General features: G+C 65.7%; 5 protein-coding genes and 2 long non-coding RNA genes across 15 annotated transcripts; 2 read left to right on the top strand and 5 right to left on the bottom strand.

Moving 5' to 3' along the window:
* Nucleotides 1-2477: 2477 nt before the first annotated feature.
* LOC139826193 (uncharacterized) lies at nucleotides 2478-3536 on the bottom strand. Its single transcript, XR_011736195.1, has 3 exons — nucleotides 3478-3536; nucleotides 3205-3279; nucleotides 2478-3115 (listed from the first exon to the last, which is right to left on the bottom strand). It is a non-coding gene; the product is annotated as an uncharacterized lncRNA (long non-coding RNA).
* Nucleotides 3537-5145: 1609 nt separating this feature from the next.
* LOC139826168 (uncharacterized) lies at nucleotides 5146-5770 on the bottom strand. The gene is made up of 3 exons (XR_011736179.1): nucleotides 5643-5770; nucleotides 5366-5553; nucleotides 5146-5282 (listed from the first exon to the last, which is right to left on the bottom strand). It is a non-coding gene; the product is annotated as an uncharacterized lncRNA (long non-coding RNA).
* A 1582-nt stretch (nucleotides 5771-7352) lies between these two features.
* Nucleotides 7353-9484, top strand: BCAP31 (B cell receptor associated protein 31). Of its 2 annotated transcripts, none has more exons than XM_065859583.2 (8): nucleotides 7353-7445; nucleotides 7523-7620; nucleotides 7692-7792; nucleotides 8259-8400; nucleotides 8469-8604; nucleotides 8690-8795; nucleotides 8875-8975; nucleotides 9133-9484. In XM_065859583.2, exons 1-8 carry the CDS (start codon nucleotides 7368-7370, stop codon nucleotides 9169-9171), a joined length of 801 nt encoding a protein of 266 aa, XP_065715655.1. In that variant the 5' UTR covers nucleotides 7353-7367; the 3' UTR covers nucleotides 9172-9484. The 2 variants fall into 2 exon arrangements, with proteins under 2 accessions (XP_065715655.1, XP_065715654.1); XM_065859582.2 differs by having other exon boundaries at nucleotides 8687-8795.
* TAFAZZIN (tafazzin, phospholipid-lysophospholipid transacylase) lies at nucleotides 9481-11700 on the bottom strand. 3 transcript variants are annotated; one of them, XM_065859585.2, is made up of 10 exons: nucleotides 11429-11689; nucleotides 11226-11354; nucleotides 11057-11102; nucleotides 10897-10982; nucleotides 10685-10765; nucleotides 10429-10470; nucleotides 10285-10347; nucleotides 10154-10206; nucleotides 9856-9933; nucleotides 9481-9762 (listed from the first exon to the last, which is right to left on the bottom strand). In XM_065859585.2, exons 1-10 carry the CDS (start codon nucleotides 11535-11537, stop codon nucleotides 9673-9675), a joined length of 777 nt encoding a protein of 258 aa, XP_065715657.1. In that variant the 5' UTR covers nucleotides 11538-11689; the 3' UTR covers nucleotides 9481-9672. The 3 variants fall into 3 exon arrangements, with proteins under 3 accessions (XP_065715657.1, XP_071657288.1, XP_065715658.1); XM_071801187.1 differs by lacking the exon at nucleotides 9856-9933 and having other exon boundaries at nucleotides 11429-11700; XM_065859586.2 differs by lacking the exon at nucleotides 10685-10765 and having other exon boundaries at nucleotides 11429-11692.
* Nucleotides 11701-11885: 185 nt separating this feature from the next.
* Nucleotides 11886-16096, top strand: WDR13 (WD repeat domain 13). 2 transcript variants are annotated; one of them, XM_065859578.2, is made up of 10 exons: nucleotides 11886-12003; nucleotides 12079-12145; nucleotides 12754-12997; nucleotides 13593-13687; nucleotides 13761-13888; nucleotides 13959-14266; nucleotides 14537-14717; nucleotides 14787-14928; nucleotides 15003-15133; nucleotides 15611-16096. In XM_065859578.2, the coding sequence occupies exons 2-10, from the start codon at nucleotides 12105-12107 to the stop codon at nucleotides 15793-15795; spliced, it is 1455 nt and encodes a 484-aa protein (XP_065715650.1). In that variant the 5' UTR covers nucleotides 11886-12003; nucleotides 12079-12104; the 3' UTR covers nucleotides 15796-16096. The 2 variants fall into 2 exon arrangements, with proteins under 2 accessions (XP_065715650.1, XP_065715651.1); XM_065859579.2 differs by lacking the exon at nucleotides 15003-15133 and having other exon boundaries at nucleotides 11891-12145.
* On the bottom strand, nucleotides 15767-18606 carry SUV39H1 (SUV39H1 histone lysine methyltransferase). Of its 3 annotated transcripts, none has more exons than XM_071801186.1 (7): nucleotides 18530-18606; nucleotides 18172-18317; nucleotides 17476-17805; nucleotides 17149-17371; nucleotides 16920-17066; nucleotides 16512-16641; nucleotides 15767-15992 (listed from the first exon to the last, which is right to left on the bottom strand). In XM_071801186.1, the coding sequence occupies exons 1-7, from the start codon at nucleotides 18546-18548 to the stop codon at nucleotides 15767-15769; spliced, it is 1221 nt and encodes a 406-aa protein (XP_071657287.1). In that variant the 5' UTR covers nucleotides 18549-18606. The 3 variants fall into 3 exon arrangements, with proteins under 3 accessions (XP_071657287.1, XP_065715653.1, XP_065715652.1); XM_065859581.2 differs by having other exon boundaries at nucleotides 15829-15992; nucleotides 17149-17346; XM_065859580.2 differs by having other exon boundaries at nucleotides 15829-15992; nucleotides 17149-17805.
* Nucleotides 18607-18933: 327 nt separating this feature from the next.
* On the bottom strand, nucleotides 18934-23003 carry WAS (WASP actin nucleation promoting factor). 3 transcript variants are annotated; one of them, XM_065859596.2, is made up of 11 exons: nucleotides 22614-23003; nucleotides 22018-22176; nucleotides 21441-21527; nucleotides 20858-20954; nucleotides 20656-20775; nucleotides 20406-20574; nucleotides 20255-20297; nucleotides 19790-19940; nucleotides 19395-19708; nucleotides 19180-19279; nucleotides 18934-19097 (listed from the first exon to the last, which is right to left on the bottom strand). In XM_065859596.2, exons 1-11 carry the CDS (start codon nucleotides 22722-22724, stop codon nucleotides 19045-19047), a joined length of 1404 nt encoding a protein of 467 aa, XP_065715668.2. In that variant the 5' UTR covers nucleotides 22725-23003; the 3' UTR covers nucleotides 18934-19044. The 3 variants fall into 3 exon arrangements, with proteins under 3 accessions (XP_065715668.2, XP_071657339.1, XP_071657340.1); XM_071801238.1 differs by having other exon boundaries at nucleotides 20406-20775; XM_071801239.1 differs by lacking the exons at nucleotides 22018-22176; nucleotides 22614-23003 and adding an exon at nucleotides 21777-21794 and having other exon boundaries at nucleotides 20406-20775.
* Nucleotides 23004-23102: the final 99 nt, after the last annotated feature.

The following is a 23102-nucleotide window of genomic DNA, read 5'->3' as shown; positions in this document are numbered from 1 at the left end:
GACGGCCTCGAACGTGGCGTTTTCGGCGACGGAAGCCTATTTCTACGGGAACGTGTAAAGCGCGCCTTACGGGATGGGTGACGATCGGAGTCTGTAGCTGCTTCTGTTACCGTCGAGTAGAGGCCATAATTATGAGGGCTACATGGCCGAACAAAACGCCTTTTTATAAGTGAGTCGTGTTGACAATGTGGTCACCTGCAAAAAAAAAAATACAAAAAGATTTCATTAAAACAGGCTTTGTCTATGAAATAACAGCACACCACAGAAAACACTAGTCATCAATGGTCTCTGTAACGACTGCAAAGCACCACTAAAAGGACTTACGACTCCCCTGCCCCCAGCTACTGCGTCCCAGATGACTTCTGGCTACACATTTTAACACGTCAACAGATTAACCATGGACTCCTAGAGCTCACTCCACCCGCCCCTGACTCCACACCGCCGGGCAGAGCAGCTCCGAGCCGAATGCGCACGTGCGCAGACCAACGCGCCACAGAACGTTACAGACGACATCATGTCAACAACACCAACAACACCCAATGAGGGGAACAACTCCCAATCACAAAGGCATTGATCAAAAGAACCTGCAGGGAGGCAGTGGTGTGGCGAGGAGCCTCCACTGCAACCCCAGAAAACAAAGGAGTCAAACGCCACGGCCCCTTATGAGACGGCGGCACTGGCGCGCACACACGCAGAGGAGACGGCGGCACTGGCGCGCACACACGCAGAGGAGACGGCGGCACTGGCGCGCACACACGCAGAGGAGACGGCGGCACTGGCGCGCACACACGCAGAGGAGACGGCGGCACTGGCGCGCACACACGCAGAGGAGACGGCGGCACTGGCGCGCACACACGCAGAGGAGACGGCGGCGCTACTTAAAAACTTCAAGATGCTGGGAAGAAGTGCCAGTCCCTTAGACTGGAGGGGTACAGAGCAGAGCTGCCGATGCAGCCCAGAACTACACCATAAAACACAACTGAGCAGAAACATCCAAAATGCAAAAACCATTCACACTTTCAGCTACTGATACAAGAAAACCGGGACCCAATTGGCACTACGCCAATTGGCTCCGGCGTTCAAAATCCCAGGATGGTGCCCGGGATCCCTGTCAAATCCCTCAAACGCGATGAGACCCCGGGATCGTCTGACAGGCACAACGCAAGCCTCCCGACCTACAACACAACACTGACACTGCTTAAAAACTTCAAGATGCTGGGAAGAAGTGCCAGTCCCTTAGACTGGAGGGGTACAGAGCAGAGCTGCCGATGCAGCCCAGAACTACACCATAAAACACAACTGAGCAGAAACATCCAAAAATGCAAAAACCATCGACGCTTTCAGCTGCTGATACAAGAAAACCAGGACCCGATTGGCGCTACGCCAATTGGCACCGGCGTTCCGGATCCCGGGATGGCGCCCGGGATCCCTGTCGGGTGCCTCAAACGCGACGAGACCTCGGGACCGTCTGACAGGCACGATGCAAGCCTCCCGACCTGCAACACAACACTGACACGAGGCTGGAGCTGCCCTGCCCGGGACACGCTGGCATCGCACTGTGAAGTTCCCTGGATCCTTCACCTGCCCAAAAGGGACTGTTCCTGGATCACCCTTGCCCCAAAGAGAACTTTACCCCCCTCTCCGCAGTTCCCAAACCCTTCCCAGCCCCCCAGCCTCCACTTATCTTTCAGAGGGCCAAGAGACTGAATCCATCTTCAACAGAGGAAAACACCACATGTGCCGATGGAGATCTTCCTGCATCGCCGGGTTCCTCCTCAACATCTGCAATAACACAAGAAAACACGCGCTCACTAAGCAGAGCCAGCACACAATATAAAGGCACAAGGCACATCTTCGCTCTGACACCACGCACCGACCCACCTGCTTACGGCGCTCTGCTCGGCTCTTCCGTCGCTCTTTCGTGCCAGGTTGTCCCTCTGCATCAGAAATCAAGGTATTCAACAAGTCACCTAAAAGCTCATCAACAGCTTGACCATTCCACAGGTCTGCTTTCTATTCAGGAATCCCACCCGACACACTAATTGAGTCCCTAAAACACTGGGGAAGGGACTGCCAGCTCCCCTGCCCACAGCTACTGCATCCCAGATGACCGCACAACCTTTGCCTACACAATTTGATCTGTCAACAGATTAACCCTGGACTCCTAGAGCTCACTCCACCCGCCCCTGACTCCACACCGCCGGGCAGAGCAGCTCCGAGCCGAACGTGCACGTGCGCAGACAAACGCGCCACAGAACGCTATGGACGACACGACCGCAACGGCACCTAAAACGCTCCGCAACGACAGCGACGCCAAAACCAGAGACGGCATCAATCCAAATGCCCTGCAGGGAGGCAGTGATGAGGCAAGGAGCCTCTTCTGCAACCCCAGGAAAAAGGAGCCCAACGTCACGGTCCCTTATGAGACGGCGGCACTGGGGCGCACACACACGCAGAGACGGCGGCACTGGGGCGCACACACACGCAGAGACGGCGGCACTGGGGCGCACACACACGCAGAGACGGCGGCACGACCTAAGAACTTCTTCCCAGCATCTTGAAGTGCCAGTCCCTGGGACTGGAGGGGTAGAGAGCAGAGCTGCTGATGCAGCCCAGATTGACACCATAAATCACAACTGACCACAAACATCCCAAATGCAAGAACCGTCCACGCTTTGGGTTGATGATACAAAAACCCAGCACCCGATTGGCTCTACGCCAATTGGCACCGGCATTCCGGATCCCGGGATGGCACCTGAGAGGCCCGTTGGGCCCCCGGAGCGCAGCGAGACCCCGGGATCGTCTGACAGGCGCGAGGCAGGCTTCCCGAACTACACGACAACGCAGACGCAGGCTGGAGCTGCCCTGCCCGGCACGTGCTGGCGTCGCGCTGTAAAGTTCCCTGGGCCCTTTACCCACCCAAAGGGGACTTTTCCTGGACAGCCCTTTCCCTCATCGGAACTTTACCTCCATCCCTGCGATTCCCGGCCCCTTCCCAGCCCCCGTGCCTCCACTTATCTTTCAGAGGGCCGAGGGACTGAATCCACCTTCGACAGAGCAAATGCCACGTGCGCTAACGGAGATGTTCCCGCATCGCCGGGTTCCTCTTCAACATCTACAGTAACACGGGAAAACGCACGCTCACTAAGCCGTGCCAGCACACGGTATCGCGGGGTAAACGCCGACTCCTCCCGCAACACCCACCTCCTAAGTTCCTCGGCGTTCCGTTCGGCGCATCGTGTCACAGGTGCGGTCACAAACCCTCATTGCTCGTGACACCTAAGACAGTGAGAAACACAAGAACTGTAGGGCTTGGAGCGAGTCCCCTGCCCCACGCTCCTCCTCGCCCCTATCCCGGCTCAGCTGAAACGCTCCTCCGAGTCCAAAGGGCCCAAAAGGAGCCTGCAAAACAAGAAGGAAACGCTGAACCGAGTCACCGGGCGACACCGGGCTCCTCGACACCCGCCGCCGCCTCACCTTCTCGGCTGCTGGCCGGCGTGCGGCTTCGCTCCTCCGAGCCGGTCCGCAGCACCTGCGAAAACAAAGGCACCCGCTCGGACGCTGCTCAAAAACAGCCCGCCCGTAGACGGGCCCGTCTACCGCTCCTTTACCTTGGCCGCTCGCCCACCTGCCTGCCCACCCTTGCTTTTGACTGCAACGCTGTTGACCACAGAGGTTCAGCTGCCACCTGTAAAACACAACCCAAGGACGCTCATACCTGCACTAGCAACACGGGACCTGAAATGAGCTGCTGCTTCGGCCCGACGCTCATCGTTCGCCTTGCCCGAGGAGCTGCGGTGCTAACACCCAGGTTTCCTCTTCACTTCTATGAAAGAGACAAATGACCAAACTTACATAGAGCCACATGGCACATCTTCCCGCTGGCACCACGCACCGACCCACCTGCTTATGGCGCTGTGCTGGCCTCTTCTGTTGCTGTTCCGTGCCAAGTCATCCCTCTACCTCTGAAAACAAGGAATTCAACAAGTCACCCAGATGCTCATCAGCAGCTTGACCATTCCACAGGTCTGCTTTCTATTCAGGAATCCCACCCGACACTCTAACTGAGTCCCTAAAACACTGGGGAAGGGACTGCCAGCTCCCCTGCCCACAGCTACCGCATCCCAGATGACCGCACAACCTTTGCCTACACAATTTGATCTGTCAACAGATTAACCCTGGACTCCTAGAGCTCACTCCACCCGCCCCTGACTCCACACCGCCGGGCAGAGCAGCTTCGAGGCGAATGCGCACGTGCGCAGACAAACGCGCCATAGAACGCTATGGACGACACGACCGCAACGGCACCGAAAACGCTCCGCAACGACAGTGACCCAAAACCAGAGACTGCATCAATCCAAATGCCCTGCAGGGAGGCAGTGATGAGGCAAGGAGCCTCTTCTGCAGCCCCACGAAAAAAAAAAGGGAGCCGAACGTCACAGCCCCTTACGAGACGGCGGCACTGGCGCGCGCACACGCAGAGGAGACGGCGGCACTGGCGCGCGCACACGCAGAGCAGACGGCGGCACTGGCGCGCGCACACGCAGAGCAGACGGCGGCACTGGCGCGCGCACACGCAGAGCAGACGGCGGCACTGGCGCGCGCACACGCAGAGCAGACGGCGGCACTGGCGCGCGCACACGCAGAGCAGACGGCGGCACTGGCGCGCGCACACGCAGAGCAGACGGCGGCGGCACAACCTAAGAACTTCTTCCCAGCATCTTGAAGTGCCAGTCCCTTAGACTGGAGGGGTAGAGAGCAGAGCTGCTGAAGCAGCCCAGATTGACACCGTAAGTCACAGCTGACCAGAAACGTCCAAAATGCAAGCACTGTCCACGCTTTGGGTTGATGATACAAGAATCCAGCACCCGATTGGCGCCACGCCAATTACCACCGGCATTCCGGATCCCGGGATGGCACCTGAGAGGCCCGTTGGGCCCCCGGAGCGCAGCGAGACCCCGGGATCGTCTGACAGGCGCTAGGCAGGCTTCCCGAGCTACACGACAACACAGACGCAGGCTGGAGCTGCCCTGCCCGGCACGTGCTGGCGTAGCGCTGTAAAGTTCCCTAGATCCTTTACCCACCCAAAGGGGACTTTTCCTGGACAGCCCTTTCCCTTATCAGAACTTTACCCCCCTCCCTGCGATTCCCGGCCCCTTCCCAGCCCCCGTGCCTCCACTTATCTTTCAGAGGGCTGAGGGATCGAATCCACCTTCGACAGAGGAAAACGCCACATGTGCTAACGGGGATCTTCTCGCAGTTGTCGCTTTCTCCATCGTCGCCTACGGTAAGGAAAGCGAGGACACGCACGTTATTGAGCGCCCAAATAATATTTATCCGTAGTAGCCTACGGTTCGTTGCTCACCTTGGCTGAGTTCTGGGAGGTACATTTAAATGATCCACCGGGGGCCGCCGCACGCTGCAAAGGTTCTGGAGACGAGATGCTCTTCCAGGAAAAGAGATTATATTAACAACTATTACTACAGCAATACAAACCAAAAAACAACACTCCATCTCCATTGTAGTCAGGAGTTTTGGGAAAATGCAAAGCACCTGGAAATCAAACAACAAATGAAACATAATGAGAAACAACTTTTCTACTACAGCTATTGTTAAACCTTCGCTGTCCCTGAAGCTCTTACATCAAACAGGCACCTCCGCTTGTCCAAAGACATCTGCCCATTTGGATTAAACGTCTCAAAAGCTGCTGGCTGCTGAAGGAGCAGTAGAGAACCACCACCGAAAAGGCTCTGGAGCAGAATGAGCTCCCTGCCCGGGGACCGGGGCTCAAATACCCAGGGCTCCGCCCACCCCTTCCCACAAACCCCTGGGAAAGGGGCGGGGTCATTCACCCCAGACCCCCTCACCACCCTTACCAAATTACCTGGAATCTCACTGAAAATGACTGCACCTGCACTTTATTGCTGCTATTGCAGCTACAATGAGATTGAGTATGGATTTCAACTCAGTTTTTCTAGGGAGCAGATAGAAAGTGAAACACAACCACCAGCACTCCATCTCCATTGTAGTCAGGAATTTTGGGAAAATGCAAACACCTGGAATTGAATCAACAAGTGAAAAATAATGACAAACAACCTTTCTACTACAGCTGCTACTGAACCTTGGCTGCTCCTGAAGCTCTTACCTCGAACAGACACCTCCACTTCTCCAAAGACGTCTGCCCACGCAGATTAAATGGCTGAAAAGCTGCCGAGGGGAGGGGTCGATCATCCCAGGCCCCGCCCACCACCCTTATAAAATCACCTGGACCCTAACTAGAAATGACAGCACCTGTGGGAGATTTAAGGGATTTTCTTAAGGTTGTTGTGTGGATGACCCCATAGCCCTTCCCCCAGCCCTTCCCCTGACCTGACTGTGACTCTGACCGTGACCCTATTGCTAACCTAGGCCTATGAAGGGAGGGGCTACTACCTTTCTGTACAGCGCGAGATCTTCCAGCCACCAGATCCTAACTACCTACACTTCTCCCTTCCCTGTGCACAACTAAATTAGCCAAAATATAACAGTCTTTAAAAAGATATTTGCTTCTTAGTGTAATACTTTGTAACAGTGTTTAGAGATAGCCTTCATAACTTGGAGAACAAGGCACAATAAACAGGTGAAAACTAGGGGGTGACTGCTAACAATGGGGTGTAACTAGGGACAACGAAGGATAACGGGATAATATTGGGTAAATACTTTCTTAAAGTAGTTGCTGGCGTTCAGTCATCAGGATGTTAACTTGCTCCAGCCGGCTTTTAACAAATGACACAAGCTTATTTAGCATCCAGGGTGTGAAGATCAGTGTTAATATGATCGTTACGATTGGCCCTGCTGAGGTGGATATCAGGGCGGGTAACCACGGTGAGTGGTTAAACCATGATTCAAACCATCCTTGTTGGGCTTCTCTATCTCTTTTTCTTTTTTCGAGACCCTCCCTAAGCTTGGCGACTGTGTCTCTGACAACCCCTGTGTTGTCTGTGTATACACAACATTCCTCTCCTAGCGCCGCACAAAGTCCGCCTCGTTGTAAGAACAGGACATCGAGTCCTCTACGATTCTGTAAAACAACTTCGGACAGCGATCTCAACGACTTTTCTAAGGCGGTGATCGGTTGTTCAATTCGAACTAAATCTTCATCTACTGCTGTTCTGAGGGAATGAAACTTCGACAAGTGTTCGACTAGCGAGGCTGTTCCCCCGTGAGGCTGTCGGGTCCTGTCAGACACCTATGGCAGGTGGCCATTGTTGAGCGGCCCCTCCTCTCCTGCAGGGGGCAGCCGGCTGGGGCTGGGGGCGGGGCCCCTGCGGGCAGGGACCGTCACGCTCGTCCGCCCCGGGCGGGCTCCCGGAACTGCGGCTCCCGGCATGCCCCACTCGCGCGCGGGCGGGGCTTCCGCCCAGCGCCCGGCCTGCTTCCGGTCGGGGCGCCGCCGCTGCCAGAACGTGAGGACGGGCGCGGGCGCTCGGGGCGGGGGACACGGGGGCGTCCCTGCGGTGCCCAGCGTCCCGTGTTCCCCCAGGCCGCCATGAGCCTGCAGTGGACGGCGGTCGCCACGTTCCTGTACGCGGAGGTCTTCCTGGTGCTGCTGCTCTGCGTGCCCTTCGTGTCGGCGGCCAGGTGAGGGGGGCGGGGGGGATCCGGGGGCTCTCGGGGGCTCCCCGGGGTCCCCAACCTCCGCGTCCCCGCAGATGGCAGCGGATCTTCCGCTCGCGGCTGGTGGGGCTGGCCGTGGCCTACGGGAACACCGCGTTCATCGTGCTCATCGCCGTGCTGGTGCTGCTGCTGCTCGGTGCGTGGGGGGTCAGCCCCGCTTTACCACTCGCGTCCGTATAACTGTGCGGCCCACCGGTTTAACCCCCAGCTTAACCATCTCCCCCCCGGGTTTGACCCCCGTTTTAATTGTGGCCCCCCAGTTTAACCCAGTGTAATCCCCCCACACGCGTTCCATGAGACACCCCGGTACAGGCCCAGTTTAACCCCTGGTTTAACCCCATTCCCCCCAGTTTAACTGTCCCCCCCGGACACGTTCCATGAGACACCCCGGTACAGGCCCAGTTTAACCCCTGGTTTAACCCCATTCCCCCCAGTTTAACTGTCCCCCCCGGACACGTTCCATGAGACACCCCGGTACAGGCCCAGTTTAACCCCTGGCTTAACCATGTTCCCCCAGTTTAACTGTCCCCCCCCCAAGACGCGCTCCATGAGACACCCCGGTACAGGCCCAGTTTAACCCCTGGTTTAACCGTGCCCCCCAGACGCGTTCCGCGAGACGCAACGCTACAGCTCCCCGGAGCGCTCGGCCCTGCAGACCCCCGGCGCCATCGAGCACTACCACATGAAGCTGTTCCGCGCCCAGCGCAACCTCTATGTGGCCGGGTTCTCGCTGCTGCTGTCCTTGTGAGCCGGGGGGGGCCGGGGGGGGCTCTGGGAGCGCCCCCCGTCCCGCTGACCCCCCGGTCCCACAGCCTCCTGCGCCGGCTGGTGACGCTGATCTCGCAGCAGGCCGTGCTGGGCGCCGCCAGCGAGGCCTTTCGCAAGCAGGCCGAGGGCGCCAGCCGCGCCGCCAAGCGCTACATGGAGGACAACGACGCGCTCAGGAAGGTAGCGCGGCGGGGGAACGTGGCGCCGGGGGGTTGGGGGGGCGGGTGGGGACGCTGAGGTGTCCCCACCGTGTCCCCCGCAGCAGCTGCAGGATGGGGGGGGTGACAACGCAGCGCCGTCCCCCGAGGAGAACGAGTTGCTCAAGTTGAAGGTGGAGAAGCTGAAGGAGGAGCTGGCGGCCAGCAAGCGCAGTACGGGGAGGTTGGGGAGGTAGGGGGGGTTTGGGGGGTTTTGGGGTGTCCCTAACCCCCCCGCCGTGTCCCCCTGCAGCTCTGGAGAAGGCAGAGAACGAGGTGCAGGCCATGCGGCGCCAGGCCGAGGGGCTGACGCGCGAGTACGACCGGCTGCTGGAGCAGCACGCGCGCCTGCAGGTGAGCGCAGAACACCCCCAGACACCCCAAACCCCCCCCAGACCTGCCCTGAAACACCCCCGAACCCCAACAGCGCTCACGCGGAGGTGACCCCCCAACACCCCCAAGCAGCCTGGCTGCAGGTACAGGGGGGTCTGACCCCCCTAACCCCCCCCAGGCAGCACACGATGGCCCCCGGGACAAGAAAGAGGAGTGAGGGACCAGGTCCTGTCCCCCCACCCTGACAAACCACGCCCAGCGGACCAGGCCCCCACCCCCAGACAAGCCACGCCCAGCGGACCAGGCCCCACCCCCCAGACAAACCACACCCAGCAGACCAGGCCACACCCCTGCACCCCCAGGCTCGGGGCAGTGGGCAGGATTTGGTACAGGGTGGTTTTGGGGACCCCCCACCCAGCCACCCTCCATGCCCCACAGTTGGAGGACCCCCAGCTCTGGGGGTGGGGGACTGAGGCTGCCTGGTCCCCCCCATCTTCTGTTTCAATAAACACAGCCCCGCCCCAAAGACAGCTGAGGCTCCGCCCCATTTATTGGCACCATGTTGGGGGGTGTAGCGCTATGGGGAGGCTCATCTGTCAGTCCGTCTGTGTGCGGGGCCATCCTGCTATGGGGCAGAGCGCCCCCCTGCTTCCCCATCTCTGTGTCCATGCGACAGAGCCCCACACGCTATGGGGCGGGGTGCAGAGCGCCCCACACGCTATGGGGCGGGGTGCAGAGCCCGGGCTTGGTTCCGCAGCGCCTCGAATTCCCTCTGCACGAAATCAGTGAGAGCCTTCCGCACCTCCACCTGGGGGACAGTGAGTGGGGGCTGTAGCCGTGGGGTGGGGGGAACGGGACCCCTGGAGCCGTGGGGCGCAGCCACTGCCCCCCAAGTACTCACCGGGGACGAGCCCTCGGCGCGGAGCCGCTCCAGGAGGGGCCGGACGCTGAACGGGCGCCCCACAACCACCGTGATGCGCTGGGGACGGTGTCAGTGCTCTACGGCCTGCCCCACGGCCCTCCACCCTGCCCCACAGCCTGCCCCATGGCCCCCATAGCCCCACTGCCACCGTGATGCGCTGGGGATGGTATCAGTGCCCCACAGCCTGCCCCATGGCCCCCATAACCCCACAGCCTGCCTCATGGCCCCCACCCCTGCTCCACAGCCGCCCTAGCACCCCAAAGCCCCCAGGACTCACCTGCCCCACACGGGGCACGTAGGGGCGGGTGTTTGGCAGCACGTCGCTCATGCCTGCGGGGGGAGCAGGGACCTGCATAGGGGTCCTGCCCCATGGCGGGACTCTGCCCCACACCCCCCATCCCCACTCACCCCCATGCCACAGTGGCAGGACGATGGGGTCCAGGCGACACTCAGCCAGGAGCCGCCCGATGCCTGCGGAGGGGGCACAAAGTGAGGGTCTGGGGGGCCAGGCAGCCCTTTGGGGTCAGGATTTGGGGGGCACTCGGGTCTCACCCCACTTGAAGCGCACGAACTCCTGCCCCATGTTCACTTTGCCTGTTGGGACACGGGGCCGTGGTGAGGGGAACACAGGAGCCCCCCAGTGCTCCCGGTCACCCCTCAGCAGCCCCCCGCCCCAGTCCCTCCAGATCACACAAGCCCTGTTCCCATTCCCCGGAGACCCTACAGGCCCCATTCCCAGTGCCCCCCACTCCCCATAGACCCCACAAGCCCCCAGTGTCACCCCCACTGTCCCCAGTTCCCCCCGTACCCTCGGGAAAGACGTGCACCCACTCCCCCTGGTTGAGCCGCTCCAGCACAAAGTCCATCCCGCGCTGGTACACGCCGTCCCCTGCACACACCAGTTCGGCTCCAGACCAGCCTGGGAACCCCCAAACAAGCTGGACCAGACCCACCAGTCCCCCCAATGCTCCCCAGTTCCCCCCCGTTGCTCCCCGCTCCCCCCAGCGCCCCCAGCCCCACCGCGGCAGACGGGGACGCAGCGGCCGAGGCTGAAGAACCGTGAGTGCAGCTCCCGCGTGAAGCAAATGTCAGCGGCCGTGGGGGTCCTAGGGGGCCGAGGAGGGTCAGCGGGAAGGGGGGGCGGCTCTCCCGGCCTCCCTCCCGCCCAACCCCTTCTCACCAACGCATCTTGTGGGGGCTCCAGATGTGCCGCAGCTTCAGAGAACCTGAGAAAGAATCGAGGGGGCTACAAGAGCACCCCAGACACTACCCAGCGGGACCCCCCCAAAACCCTCCAGCACCCCCTAGAAACCCTCAAGCCCCACCCAGCGCCCCCGGGCGCTCCGTACCCCAGAGGTGCGGATCGTCCATGCAGGACTGGTGGTTGGCCAGGGTGAGCAGGGGGGTGCGCGGCCCCCGCCGCTCCACCAGCTCGTGCAGAACCTCCGCGTTGTGGACGCGCAGCCGGTTCAGCCATCCTGGGGGAAACGGGGGGGGTCAGCAAAGGGGAGCGACCCCCCCAGCGCCCCCCAGCGCCCCCCTGGTCACTCACGGGTCCACACGCAGCTGTAGGTGCCAACCAGCCCCGTGACCAGCCCGCTCGCCAGGACCCAGCGCAGCGGCGGCCCCGCGGGAAACGGCCACCTCACGGCCAGCGGCATCGCGCCATGGCGGGGCCCGGGCGGAGCCTGCGGGGACGCGGGGGTCCCGGCCCGCAGCTCCCGACCCAAACAGCGGCCCCACCGTAAACCGCGCGTCGCAAAGGTCGCGCCGCCGCCAAGCGAGACGCCTTCCTGCCTTTCCCCCGCCCACTCGATGTCGCAAACGCGGCGGGCGGACCGAGAGCAGGCGGGCGCCGCCCCCCAGCGCGAGCGGTACCGAAGAAAGGGGAGGAAGCCGCCTGCACCATAGATAGGCGCGCACGCCCCGCCCCCTTCGCGAACGTCGCCAATCCCCGGGCGGCACCGCCCCCTACGGGCGGGCAGGGCCGCGCCCACCGCCGCGCGCCGTCGCCAGGGCGACGCCCGGCGCCATCTTGTGCGGGGGCGGGGGCCACCATCTCGGAGGGGCCGGTCCCGGCCCGTCCCAGACCCGGCCCCGCCCGGCGAGGTGGAGCGGGACGGGCAGGTAGCGCCCCCCGCCCCGCCCCGGCACGGCTGACAGCGGCCCCGGGCCCCCCGGCCTCACCGCGCTCCCCCGCAGGGCCCCCCGGTGCGGCCGCCGCCGCCATGGCCGCCGTGTGGCAGCAAGTGCTCGCCGTGGATGCCCGGTGAGCCGGGGGGACACCCAAGCCCGGGGCTCTTTCGGGGCGGAGGCGACCGCGGCCCATCGGGGGACACCGGGGCCGTTCAGAGCGGGGGGGGGGGACGCCGCGATCCCCAGGGACCTTTACCGGGGGGGGACACCGCGATGCCCAAGTCCCGCTGGGAGGGGGGGGAGACACCGCGATCCCCGGGTCCGTTTGCAGGGGTGGGGGCCGACCCTGCCCCGTCCCTGCAGCACACGGGTGCGTCCGCTCCCCCCAGCGCTGTCTCCCCATCTCCTCCCTCCCCCACCGTGACCGCCCGTGACGCCTATGTCCCCCCAGTGACCCCCCCGTGTACCCCCATTAAACCCCCGTGTACCCGCAGCCGTGACCCCCATGTCCCCCTCATTAAACCCCCGTGTACCCGCTGCCATGACCCCCATGTCCCCCTCAGTGACCCCCCCGTGTACCCCCATTAAACCCCCGTGTACCCGCTGCCGTGTCCCCCGTGATCCCCTGGTCCCCCCCCCAGTGACCACCCTGTGACCCTCATGTACCCGCTGCCGTGTGCCCCATGTCCCCCCCCCATTAAACCCCCGTGTACCCGCTGCCGTGACCCCCCCCGTGTCCAGGTACGCCGCATACCGCACGCCGCGCTGGCCGCAGTTCCGCACGCAGTACGTGCGGCGCCGGAGCCAGCTGCTGCGGGAGCAGGCGCAGGCGGCCCCGGCCGGGGGGGACGCGCGGCGCTGGTACCTGCGGGTGCGCGGGCGGCTGCTGGCCCAGCGCTACGGGGCCCTGTCGGAGCAGAGCAGCGGGCGGGCGCACAGCAGCAGCGCCCTGCGCGCCAGCCGCACCACGCTGGACCGCATGGAGGTGCGGGGAGACTGCTGGGGGGCAGAGCTTCTGGGGGTCTGAGGCCTTTTGGGGGGGAGACAGACCTTCTGGGGCGTCTGAGGCCTTCTGGGGGACTGCACGTCCTTCTTGGGGTGAGACAGAGCTACTGGGGGCTGCACGTCCTTCTTGGGGGGAGACAGAACTACTGGGGGGCTGCACGTCCTTCTTGGGGGGAGACAGAGCTACTGGGGGCTGCACGTCCTTCTTGGGGGGAGACAGAGCTACTGGGGGGCTGCACGTCCTTCTTGGGGGGAGACAGAGCTACTGGGGGCTGCACGTCCTTCTTGGGGGGAGACAGAGCTACTGGGGGCTGCACGTCCTTCTTGGGGGGAGACAGAGCTACTGGGGGCTGCACGTCCTTCTTGGGGGGAGACACCTGCTGGGGGAGCGTGAGTCCTTCCCAGGGGCTGTGAGCCCTTTTTGAGGGGGCTGCCACCCCTTCCTGGGGGGTGCACAGTCACAGCAGCCTTTCTGGGGGTGCAGCACGTGTCTGGGGGGGCTGTGGGGTCTCAGCCCCTCTTTCGGGGTGTTGGGGGTCCTGGCCGCTCGCCCCACAGCCGTGTTCCCCCCCCAGGACTTCGAGGAGGACCCGCGGGGGACCCGAGGACACCGGCGCTCCCTGAGCCGCGGCTCCCACGCTGGGGGGGGTCGGGGGGGCCCTGATGAGCGGTGAGCACTGGGGGGGCACTGGGAGTGGGCTGAGGGTGCTGGGGTGGCAGTGCTGACCCCCCCCGCCTCGCAGCCCCCCCGGGGTGGTGCCCACGCCGCTGGCCGAGGCCAGTCGGGCCATGGCCGGGGACACGACGCTGAGCGAGAACTACGCGTTCACCGGCGTGTTCCACGTCTTCGACCAGCACGTGGACAACGCCGGTACGGGGGTCCCGGGGGGGTTTGGGGGGGTCGGGGGGGGCCGGTGTCCCCCGCTGACCCCCCCCGGCAGTCCCCAAGGTGCAGTTTGCGCACGACGAGCGGCACTTGCTGGCGTGCTGCTCGCTGGATGGCACCATCTCGGTGTGCCGGCTGGCGCCGGGGCCGCCGGCCGTGCTGCGGGTGCTGCGGGGCCACGCGGGCGGCGTGGCCGACTTCGCCTGGTCGCTGTCCAACGACGTGCTGGTGTCGGCGTCGCTGGACGGGACCCTGCGGCTCTGGGCGCCGGCCGACGGGCGCTGCATCCGCCGCGTCTGCGACCCCGACGGCGCCGCGCTGCTGTGCTGCGCCTTCCAGCCGCTCAACAACAACCTCACCGTGGTCAGTGCCGGGACCCCCGCCGAGCTGCCCGCAGCCCCCACCACACCCCTGACTGCCCCCGGGGCGCCCCTGAATCCTCCTACGACCTTCTAATGGCCCCCTGCGACCCGACTGCTTGTAGGACACCCCTGAGTCCCTCCAGAATCTCCCTGGGACTGATTGCCCCCAGAATCCTCCTAAATCCCCCTGTGCCCCCCTGGTTGCCTCTAGGCCCCCTAAATCTCCCCAGAATCCCCCCATGCCGTGTCCCCAGCTGCGCGCCGTCCCCAGGTGGGCAGCGCCCGGCACATGGTGCGCGTGGTGAACATCTCCACGGGGAAGGCGGCGCGCGGCGGGGCCGGGCGGCTCCCCGGCCGGGTCCTGGCGCTTTGCTTCGACGCCCCCGGCCGCGTCCTCTGGGCCGGCGATGACTGCGGCTCCGTGTCCTCGTTCCTCTGTGACCCTGGCACTGGTACGGGGGGCTCTGGGTGGGGGGGCTCTGGGGGGCTGCGTGCTGCTGAGCCCCCGTTTTCCCCCACAGGCCGGCTGACCAAGGCCTCGCGGGTGCTGGTCCAGGCCGGTGGCTCCATCACGTCCCTGTCGGCCCGCGCCTGGGCCAGCCGGGAGGCGCCCGACCCCTCGCTGCTGGTGAACGCCTGTCCCGACCGCCTGCTGCTCTTCAGGTGGGGGGACCGGAGCGCTCTGGGGGTCCAGGGGGCTCTGGGGGTCCCAGGGCTGATGATGTCCCTGTCCCCAGGGTGGTGGAGGAGGAGGGCTCGGGGGCGCCGGGACTGCGGCTGCGGCGCAGCTTCCCCACGCGGCACCGCGAGCAGCCGGTGCGGAGCTGCTTCTGTCCCCTCATGTCCTTCCGGCAGGGAGCCTGCGTGGGTACGTGGGGGGCACAGGGAGCCTGTATGGAGACACTGGGGACGTGGGGGGCACAGGGAGCCTGCGTGGGGACGCTGGGGACACTGGGGATGGGGGCACAGGGAGCCTGCATGGGGACGCTGGGGGCACAGGGGGTCAGCATGGGTAACTGGAGACACTGGGGGCACAGGGACTCTGCATGGGTACATGGGGACACTGGGGATGTGGGGGGCACAGGGAGCCTGCGTGGGGACGCTGAGGGAACAGGGAGTCTGCACGGGGTTGTGGGGACACGGAGGGGCACAGAGGGACACAGAGCGCACGTGTGGAGACATTAAGGACATGGGGGGCATGTGGTGCCTGCATGCGTCTATAGGGGACATCAGGCGCACAGAGAGCCTGCATGGAGACGTGAGGGACGTGGGGGACACAGGACACCTGTGTGGGTCCCTGGGGGACACCAGGGGGTCGATCCCACCCCTGTCCCCGTCCCTGCAGTGACAGGCAGCGAGGACGCCTGCGTGCACTTCTTCGACGTGGGGCGCGCGGCGCGGGCCACAGTGAACACGCTGCAGGGCCACGGCGGGGCCGTGCTGGCCGTGGCCTTCAACTGTGACGAGAGCCTGCTGGCCTCCAGCGACGCCGCCGGCACCGTCATCGTGTGGCGCCGCCAGCACGCGTGACCCCCCCGACCCCTTCCCCATGCACACAGCGGCTGCGGTAACAAGCGTGTTTGTGGCTCAGAACAGGTACTTGCGGCAGGCGGCCGCCCCGCACTTGCACTCGATGCGGCTGCGGGCACGGGGGGAGCCCCCCAGGGCCCCCCCCGCCAGCCCGAAGTTGGAGTCCATGCGGGTGCTCTCGGCATCCACCGGGTCCACTGTGGGGGGAAACAGGGGTGGGGGGGGGAATGGTACAGCCTGCCCCCCCCCAAACTGTAGCAGTGGTACAGTCTGAACTCTCCAATAAACCATAGTAGCGGTACAGCCTGATCATCCTGTACCACACAGCAGTGGTACAGTCTGATCCCCTCCAAAACCGCAGCAGTGGTACAGCCTGACCCCCTCCAGAATCACAGCAGTGGTACAGCCTGAACCCCCCGAAACCACAGCAGTGGTACAGCCTGACCCCCTCCAGAATCACAGCAGTGGTAAAGCCTGACCCCCTCCAGAATCACAGCAGTGGTACAGCCTGAACCCCCGGAAACCACAGCAGTGGTACAGCCTGAACCCCCCCGAAACCACAGCAATGGTACAGCCTGACCCCCTCCAAAACCACAGCAAGGGTAGTCTGACCTCCCCCCCCGACCCAGTAAATCACAGCATTGGTACAGCCCAATCCCCCATAACACAGGTTAAGGGCACAGCCTGATCCCCACCATACGCGGTGCGCGCCGTACCGTGCATGTTGTAGTCGAAGGTGAGCTCCTCCCCGGCGCGGATGGGCCGCGTGGCGAACAGCGCGATGCGCGGCAGTCGCTGGTCCAGGTTCTCGATGAACACGTTGTACACCTGCAGGTTGGGGTCGCACTGCGGCCCAGGTGGGGCTCAGGGGCGGGGCCGGGGAAAGCCACGCCCCTTGGGGGGGAGCTCACACATTGGGCGGTGCTGCGGCAAGCTCCGCCCCCCACCCCGGCCGAGCCATCCAAGGGAACATCCAAGGGGATGTTCCCCCATGCTGCTGGAAGCCCCTCCCCTTTGATGTGGCCCCTCCCACTCGTGCCCAAAGAAGGGGCTGTTCCCTCCAGTGGGTGGAGCTCCCACCGGCCCCTCCCCCTCCAGGCCCCGCCCCCGGCCGGCCTGCTCACGCTGTGGTTGACGAAGTGTGAGATGTTGCCGTAGTGCGCGGCGTCCACGGTGTACACGTCCTCCACGTAGTCCAGGTCGAACAAGTACGTGGCCCCTTGCCGGTCGTACACCTGCCCGCGCCGCTCCGCCTCCTCCGATGTGATGATCTGCGCGGGCGGGGGCGGGGCCGGGTCACGCCCACCCCGCCCGCCCCACCCCGCCCCACCCCGCCCCGCCCGCGGCGCTCACCTCCCCCACGTACTCCATGACGAAGCTGTTCTTGCGGATGCGCTGCAGCGTGCGCACGCCCCAGCCGCGGCCGTCGCCGGTGCGGAAGATGCAGAGGTCGTAGCAGATGCCGCGCTGCACCACGCGGTTGGGGCAGTCGGCGCCGCAGCGGCAGCGCGAGTTGCACTCGTAGATGGGCAGCCCGGCGCGGATCCGCACCTGCCCCGCCGCGTTGTACGCGAACCTGTTGCAGGAGGCGCCGGGGCAGCAGCCGCCCGCCGCCTCGGCCAGGCAGTCGCGGCACTCGCAGCCCACGGCCACGGGCGTCAGCGACACGCCGGCGCCCACCTTGTACTCGTTGATGTAGACGAAGTCACGGGGCGGCCCGTGCAGGTCCACCTCGTTCTCCACCACGATGCGGCCGCGGTGCCCGCGGGTGCTGTTGAGCAGCCGCTCCCAGCGCCGCAGCGCCCGCCGCTGCTCGGCCTTCTGCACCAGGAAGGCGGCGGCACGGGGGGGCAGCCCCCTGGGGCCGGGCCGCGCCGGCCCCCCCGGCGCCCGCGCCAGGTCCTGGTGCAGCTGCCGCAGGAGCCCCCGGCACCGCAGGTTCCGCCGCGGCTCCCAGGTGCTGGCGGCCCGGGGGTACCCGCGCCACTTCACCAGGTAGAAGTCCTCGTCCTGGGGGGGGAAACGGGGACGGGGGGGGGGTGTCAGGGGGACCAGGACCTCCCAGGGACGTTCAGGATGACGGGGACCCCGGTGTCTGGGGGCTCCTGGGGACAGAGGGTCCCAGGCAGGGGTGTCGGGGTCCGGGGGGGGCACAGGGGACATTCAGGGCGGCACCCCCGGTGTCGGGTGGCTCCCGGGGGTGTCCCAGCGCCTCCCAGGGACATTCAGGGTGGCCGGGACCCCAGCGTCCCGGGGCTCAGGGGACACCCGGGGGGTGTCGGGGGCAGCCCGGGGAGCTCCCAGGGCACACTGAGGTGACACCGGGGGCCCCGTTCGGGGTCGCGGCTCGCGAGGAGGGGGCTGCGCTCCGCTCACCCGCACGCGCTTGTAGTCGCACAGGAATTCCACCTCGAAGTCGCCCAGGTTGCGCCGGGTGACGCCGAGCGCGCGGCAGCGCAGCCGCTCCAGCCGGCAGAGCTGCTGCAGCCGCCACCGGGACGAGAGGCAGCACACGGAGCAGCCTGCGGGCGGGGCCGTCACGGGCGGCGGGGCCACCGGGAAACCCCGGCACCCCCGACCCCGCGGAACCCCCCGGGACCCCCCGGCGCGGACCGGACCCCCCGCCCCGCCAACGGCCGCCCCGCGCGCGCCCCCTCAGAGAAAAAGGGCGGGAAGCGCCGCGCGGCGCCCCGCAGCCGTTAAACCGCCGCCCCGCGCGCCCGGCCGCGCGCACCTTTTAAATTTTCCGCCATTTTCTGCCGCTGACTTCTTTTTTTTTTTTTTCTTTTTCCTTTTCCCCTTTTTTTTTTTTTTCGCCACTTCCGCCTCCGCCCGGTTCCCATTGGCAGCGGCAGCGCCTCATTTGCATACCGGGCACCACCCCTCCCCCAAAGCAGCCCCAGGGGATTATGGGATATATCCCCCCCCCCCACGGCAAAGGCTCACGGGATACATCCCCCACACAGTAGCCTTATGGGATTATGGGATATATCCCCCCCAACATCAAAGGGTCATGGGATATACTCCCCCCCCCCCGAGGCTCCCGTGGTTCCCCCCCACGCCTCTCGAGGCTAAGAGGCCGCACACCTACTTGACACACCAAGGGCTCATTACTCGTCAATAAGCAACAATCACTAATTAACGAACACAGCCACGTGCGTGCCTTTATTGGGCACTTGCGAGGGGCGGGACGGGTGTTCGGGGAGGGAAGAGTCAGGAACAGGACAGCGCCCCCCAGCCCGGGGGGGCTCAGTCGTCCCATTCGTCGTCTTCATCGTCCTCCTCGCCAGGCTCGGCCTCATCTGTGGACGGGGCGGGTCAAGAGGAGCCGGGCGGGGGTGCCTCCCCGGGGGTGGCGCGTCCTCCCCCCCTGTCCCCACTCACCCGAGGAGTGGATGACGCGGCTGCGCTTCTGCATCACGTCCATCAGGGCCCCCACCAGCCCCCCGGCACTCAGGGCAGCACCCTCGGGGGCCTCGGGGGTCTGGAGGGGGCAAAGCAGGGCTCAGGGAGAGGGGACCTCCAAACAGCCCCCGTCACCATGGCAACCACAGGGGATCATGGGATTCTACCCCCCCACCCTGTGACCCCTGACTGACCTTGTTGAGCGTCACCCCCTGGCGGATCTGGTCCAGCAGGGCCCCCCGGGCCGGGGGGGGCGCAGGGGTGGAGCCGCCGCCTCCGGGAGGGGGTGGGGGTGGGGGGGGTGGGGGAGGGGGTGGAGCCTCAGCAGCAGCTGGAGGGGCGGAGCCGCGGGCCGGGGGCGGGGCCATGGGGCGGGAGGGTGGAACCACAGGGGGGCCACTGCGAGGGGGTGGGGGGGGAACCCCCGGCTGGGGGGGCAGCGGCCGGCTGCGGGGGGTCCCGGCGGGGGGGGGCGGGGTGGTCCCGCGGCTTGGTGGGGGAGGGGGACCTGGGAGTGGGGCAGAGAGAGAGACCTTAATTAGTGCATTAACGAGCAGCAGGGGGGGCCGGGGGGTGCTGGGGGGCTCACCCTGTCCCATCTCCGCGCGCACGGCCTGCAGGCCCCCCCGGCCCTGGATGAAGTCGTGGATCAGCCGTGAGGTCTCGGCATCGGCCAATTGGGCTTCACTGATCCCGGCGCGGGCGAAGAGCGTCCGCAGGGCGGGGTCCAGCGTGGCCACCTGCGCGGGGGTCACGTCACCCCCGGGGTCACCGCCACCCCCCTCTGGGGTCACCGTCACCCCCGGGGTCACCGCCACCCCCGGGGTCACCGCCACCCCACTCTGGGGTCACCGTCACCCCCGGGGTCACTGCCACCCCACTGTGGGGTCACCGCCACCCCCGGGGTCACCGCCACCCCCCTCTGGGGTCACCGTCACCCCCGGGGTCACCGCCACCCCTCTGTGGGGTCACCGCCACCCCCGGGGTCACCGCCACCCCCCTTCGGGGCCACCCCGTGGGAGTGGAATGGGGGGGACGCGCGGGCACCACGTACGTCAAAGCCATTGTTGGGGTCCCAGCCGATGTGTCCGACGTGCCTGGGGGTGGGCCAGGGGGTGAGGGGCTGCCCCACACTTGTGGGGCTGCCTGCCCCATGGCTGGACCTACCCATGCCCCTCCCACACCCGCGCGTCCCCCAGCCTCACTTGAAGCCGGAGGGGGCCCCGATGTCAGCCTTGGAGATTTTCTTGCGGCCCCTGCGCTGCTCCCCGGGCACGGGGGCCGCCGGGGGTCCCGCCGTGGGGCTGGGCAGCCCCCGGTACCGCGACTCCGTGATGTCGGGGTTGGCGATGGGCACGGCCGGCAGCGGGGGGGCTGCGGGAAGCAGGAACCTGCTGTGCGGCGGGGGGGATCCCACCGTGGGGCAGGAACCCCCAAGTGTGGGGCAGCACTCACCGCTGCCATCAGCCAAGGCCATGGGGGGCCGGGTCAGGCTCCCACGTCGCTCTGTCGCCCCCCCGGACCCACGGGACTCCCCACCGACGGGCGGCGGGGGGGGCGGGAGCTGCCGCTTCTCTGGGGAGGGGAGAGAGGGGGTGAGGGGGTCTAAGGGTGCCTTGTGGGGGTGCCCCGGTGCATTGTGGGGCTGCGCTCTCACCCGCCCTTTGCTGGCGCCGGCGCAGCCGCTCCTGGAGCCGCTCCTGGAACGCGGCCGCCTCCCCTTCGTCCGCGAAGTTCAGCCCCGCCCGGCCCTCCTGTGCAGCAAATCAGGGGCCTGCCCCCCGCGGGACACGCCCACGGGCAGCAGGCCCCTCCCACGGGCAGCGTACCCCACCCACGGGCAACAGGCCCGGCCTACATTTAACAAGCCCCACCTACATTTAACAAGCCCCACCTACATTTAACAAGCCCCACCCACAGGCAGCAGGCCCCGCCTACATCTAAGGGGCCCCACCCATGGGCAGCAGGCCCCGCCTACTTCTATCAGGCCCCGCCTACTTCTATCAGGCCCCGCCTACTTCTATCAGGCCCCGCCTACTTCTATCAGGCCCCGCCTACTTCTATCAGGCCCCGCCTACTTCTATCAGGCCCCGCCTACTTCTAACAGGCCCCGCCTACTTCTAACAGGCCCCGCCCCTCACCCTTCTCACATCCCTTAGGTCTGCCCTGAGCCCCGCCCACTGCCCATCAGCCCCACCCACAAAGCTCCACCCGTGCAGCTGTCAGCCCCACCCACTCACGTGGCAGGTGAAGGTGTGGAAGAAGGGGGTGGGGCAGACATAGCCCATCCCCCCCTGCAGCTCCTGCTCCCACCAGAGGCTGTCGGACTGAGCAGAGACCCCTGAGACCCCCTGAGCCCCAGAGACCCCAGGACCCCCCCTCACCACCCGGCTGCACATGCAGATGAAATGGGACCCCCCGCCCGGGACCCCCCTGGGACCCCCACTCACGCTCAGGCTGTACATGCAGATGAAATGGGAGCCCCCCCAGGACCCCCCTGGGACCCCCACTCATGCTCAGGCTGTACATGCAGATGAAATGGGAGCCTCCAGGACCCCCCCGGGACCCCCACTCACCACCAGGCTGTACATGCGGATGAAATGGGAGCCCCCAGCCCCCCCCGGACCCCCTGGGACGCCCCCGGACCCCCACTCACCACCAGGCTGTACATGCGGATGAAATGGGAGCCCCCAGCCTCCCCCCGGACCCCCCAGGACCCCCCCGGACCCCCACTCACCACCAGGCTGTACATGCGGATGAAATGGGAGCCCCCAGCCCCCCCCGGACCCCCTGGGACCCCCCCGGACCCCCACTCACCACCAGGCTGTACATGCGGATGAAGTACGAGCGCCGCGCGCTGTCCCGCACCAGGCAGGCGACGCCGCTGCCGCGGGGGCTCCAGGACCCCCCCGGGGCCCCCCCCGGGACGCCCCCCGGCTCGGCCACCACCAGCTGCGCCACCGCCGTGGCCAGTGCCTGCCAGGACGAGGGGGTACGGACCCCAAAACACACTGACCCCCCCAAACCCCACACAGACCCCCCCTCAGTCCCCCCAAAACCCCCGAACACCTCCCTAACCGCCACCCAAAGCCCCTAAACCCCTCCCAGTCCCCCGAACCCCCCTCAGGTCTCTCTCAAACTCCCCCTAGGGAACCCCCAGCCCCTCAAATTCCCCCCAGTTCCCCCCTAAATCCCCCCCAGATCCTCCCATGGGACCAACCCCCGTCAAGGTCCCCCCAAGGGCCCACAGGACCCCCCCAAACTCCCCTCAGGGCTCCCCCAAGGCCCCATGGGACCCCCTCAAACCTCCCTCAGGGTCCCCCCATGGGACCCCCCCCAACCCCCACTCAGGGTCCCCCCAAGGCCCCATGGGACCCCCCCAAACCCCCTGACCCCCCACCCCGTCCCCTCACCACACATTTCCGGCCCAGCAGCTCGAACAGCCGCAGGTTTTCCTGCTCCTGCAGCAGCCCCGATGGGACATTGTCCCCACCCACGGGACCCCCCCGGTCCCCCCGGCTCATCCTCGCACGCCTGGGTCCCCCCCGGATGCCTGGGTCCCCTTCCAAACGCCTGGGTCCCTCACAGAGGCCTCTTCCGCCCGGAAGCACCCAGGGCCCCAAGGTGGCCAGGACGTCACCTCCGGACTGGGAGGGGGAACTGGGGGAACTGGGAGGGGGAACTGGGACTGGGAGCAGCCCCTCTGCAAACACAGGCAGCGATGGGGCTGAAACTGGTGATACTGGGAAGAAATGGGAGGCACTCGGGGCGACCTGGCCCCATTCAGCCCCGGTCAAACTAGGGACCCAGGCGTCCGGACGCTTCCTGCACCGCAACGGAGACCACGACCCCTTCACGGTCCATACTTATAGCTACCCAGTTCATACTGGGAGCCCACAGCC

Source organism: Patagioenas fasciata, chromosome 36, assembly GCF_037038585.1.
Source record: "Patagioenas fasciata isolate bPatFas1 chromosome 36, bPatFas1.hap1, whole genome shotgun sequence".
In the NCBI taxonomy this organism is placed as follows: Eukaryota; Metazoa; Chordata; class Aves; order Columbiformes; family Columbidae; genus Patagioenas; species Patagioenas fasciata.
Note: the sequence above shows the minus strand (reverse complement) of the source record. Positions and strands in the feature narration are given on the sequence as shown.

Excerpts from the sequence above, each read along its gene's own strand:
- BCAP31 (XM_065859582.2), top strand. The coding sequence starts at position 7,368 with ATGCCCCACTCGCGCGCGGGCGGGGCTTCCGCCCAGCGCCCGGCCTGC. Across the intron at positions 7,793-8,258 it reads GCTGGTGCTGCTGCTGCTCG|ACGCGTTCCGCGAGACGCAA; the intron begins GTGCGTGGGGGG and ends CGTGCCCCCCAG. Across the intron at positions 8,401-8,468 it reads TTCTCGCTGCTGCTGTCCTT|CCTCCTGCGCCGGCTGGTGA; the intron begins GTGAGCCGGGGG and ends CCGGTCCCACAG.
- TAFAZZIN (XM_065859585.2), bottom strand. The coding sequence starts at position 11,537 with ATGCCGCTGGCCGTGAGGTGGCCGTTTCCCGCGGGGCCGCCGCTGCGC. Across the intron at positions 11,355-11,428 it reads CTACAGCTGCGTGTGGACCC|GATGGCTGAACCGGCTGCGC; the intron begins GTGAGTGACCAG and ends CGTTTCCCCCAG. Across the intron at positions 11,103-11,225 it reads GGACGATCCGCACCTCTGGG|GTTCTCTGAAGCTGCGGCAC; the intron begins GTACGGAGCGCC and ends ATTCTTTCTCAG.
- WDR13 (XM_065859578.2), top strand. The coding sequence starts at position 12,105 with ATGGCCGCCGTGTGGCAGCAAGTGCTCGCCGTGGATGCCCG. Across the intron at positions 14,267-14,536 it reads TCAACAACAACCTCACCGTG|GTGGGCAGCGCCCGGCACAT; the intron begins GTCAGTGCCGGG and ends CGCCGTCCCCAG. Across the intron at positions 14,718-14,786 it reads CCTCTGTGACCCTGGCACTG|GCCGGCTGACCAAGGCCTCG; the intron begins GTACGGGGGGCT and ends TTTCCCCCACAG.
- SUV39H1 (XM_065859580.2), bottom strand. Across the intron at positions 17,806-18,171 it reads GCGACTACAAGCGCGTGCGG|GACGAGGACTTCTACCTGGT; the intron begins GTGAGCGGAGCG and ends TTCCCCCCCCAG. Across the intron at positions 17,067-17,148 it reads TCATGGAGTACGTGGGGGAG|ATCATCACATCGGAGGAGGC; the intron begins GTGAGCGCCGCG and ends CCGCCCGCGCAG.
- WAS (XM_071801238.1), bottom strand. The coding sequence starts at position 22,724 with ATGAGCCGGGGGGACCGGGGGGGTCCCGTGGGTGGGGACAATGTCCCA. Across the intron at positions 21,528-22,017 it reads TCCGCATGTACAGCCTGGTG|TCCGACAGCCTCTGGTGGGA; the intron begins GTGAGTGGGGGT and ends GTCTCTGCTCAG. Across the intron at positions 19,941-20,254 it reads ACCCCAACAATGGCTTTGAC|GTGGCCACGCTGGACCCCGC; the intron begins GTACGTGGTGCC and ends ACCCCCGCGCAG.